Source organism: Brassica oleracea, unplaced genomic scaffold (genome assembly GCF_000695525.1).
Source record: "Brassica oleracea var. oleracea cultivar TO1000 unplaced genomic scaffold, BOL UnpScaffold01007, whole genome shotgun sequence".
Classification (NCBI taxonomy): domain Eukaryota; kingdom Viridiplantae; phylum Streptophyta; class Magnoliopsida; order Brassicales; family Brassicaceae; genus Brassica; species Brassica oleracea.
The window spans coordinates 36,609-38,021 of record NW_013617585.1 but is presented as its reverse complement, the minus strand read 5'-3'; the positions used below and the strand labels follow the sequence as shown (position 1 = coordinate 38,021).

The 1,413-nt window shown below is 43.6% G+C and overlaps 1 protein-coding gene across 1 annotated transcript; it reads left to right on the top strand.

Annotated features, from left to right (window-relative positions):
* Nucleotides 1–64: 64 nt before the first annotated feature.
* Nucleotides 65–563, top strand: LOC106320669 (the record flags this gene model as incomplete). The annotated part of the gene is made up of 1 exon (XM_013759035.1): nucleotides 65–563. A coding segment is annotated over one exon (499 nt), but the record flags the coding sequence as incomplete, so codon positions are not given.
* Between the last annotated feature and the right edge of the window lie 850 nt (nucleotides 564–1,413).

The following is a 1,413-nucleotide window of genomic DNA, read 5'->3' as shown; positions in this document are numbered from 1 at the left end:
AAACAGTGGGGACTACAAGGAAAGATTGGTCCATCAAGCTAGATGACGCACTATGGGCTTATAGGACTGCTTACAAGACTCTTTTAGGAACCACACCTTTCAACCTTGTGTATGGGAAGGCTTGTCATCTACCGGTTGAACTTGAGTACAAAGCATTGTGGGCTGTTAAGTTGCTGAACTTTGACAACAAGAGTGCCAAGGAGAAGAGACTTCTCCAACTCAATGAACTGGAGGAGATCCGACTTGATGCTTTTGAGAACTCAAGGATTTACAAGGAGAAAACCAAAGCTTTTCATGACAAGAATATCTTGAAGAGAGAATTCAGTGCTGGAGATCAAGTGCTTCTCTACAACTCTAGACTGAAGTTGTTCCCCGGGAAGCTCAAGTCAAGATGGTCCGGTCCTTTCAAGATCAAGGAAGTTAGGCCATATGGGGCAATTGTGTTATGGAACAAGGATGGTGGAGACTTTACAGTCAATGGACAGAGGGTTAAGCTCTACATGGGAGCCACAACAGAGGATGAGAGAACCTCGGTTCCTCTCTCCGACCCCATTCCCGCCTAACCAAAAAGAAAGGAAGTCAAGCTAGAGACTTAAAACAAGCTCACTTGGGAGGAAGTCCCATGTCTATCCTTGTACATATTTTTATCTTTCAGTTTTGTATTTCTAGTATGTCTTTGGTTGTTTTTCTGTGTCTATCAGATCATCAAGTCCAAAAGGAGAAGTTGTGGACATGAACAAGGTGTAGGGAGGTTCAAAACGCTCACAGCGGCCACGCACAGCGGCCCTCACACACCGCTGCGACCAAACGAGAAGATGAGAAATATGCTTTAAGTGTCACAGCGGTCTACTCAAGCCGCTGTGAAAATACTCTACTCCCTGCCCGATTCGTACTTGTCGCAGTGGTCTGTGAGGTTTCGTGGCAAGAAGCCGATGTGGGAGTTGCAGTGGCCTATTGGAGCGGTGTCGAGTGACCGCTGCGGGTTTAAATCACGCAAACCGACGTCGATTTCCGGTTCAATTCAACTGAACCGGATCAAAATCATCAACCAGTCGCGAGCTACTCCTTCTTCTTCTCCAAAATCGTATCTCTCTTTCTCCCTTATCACAAAACTTCATACTTTCATTCTCCAAAGCTTAAGAACTCATAACTCTCTCAATTCTACACCAAATTCGTTGATTCAAGTTGCTATCTCCGTGATTTCACTTCGACTTTTCATTTCTCTACCCTTGTTTATCTGAAACAAGCTAAGGTATAGAGAAATTGCCATCTAATTTTCGCACTCAAAATTTCCAACTTTTTTCAAAGTGGTTGCATGGTTGATTTCTTGTTCAATACTCGTTAATTATGTCCTTTTAGGCTTGATTGATGAGTTGGGTAGATGAAAACGAGTCTAATTGAGCTGAATTAGGA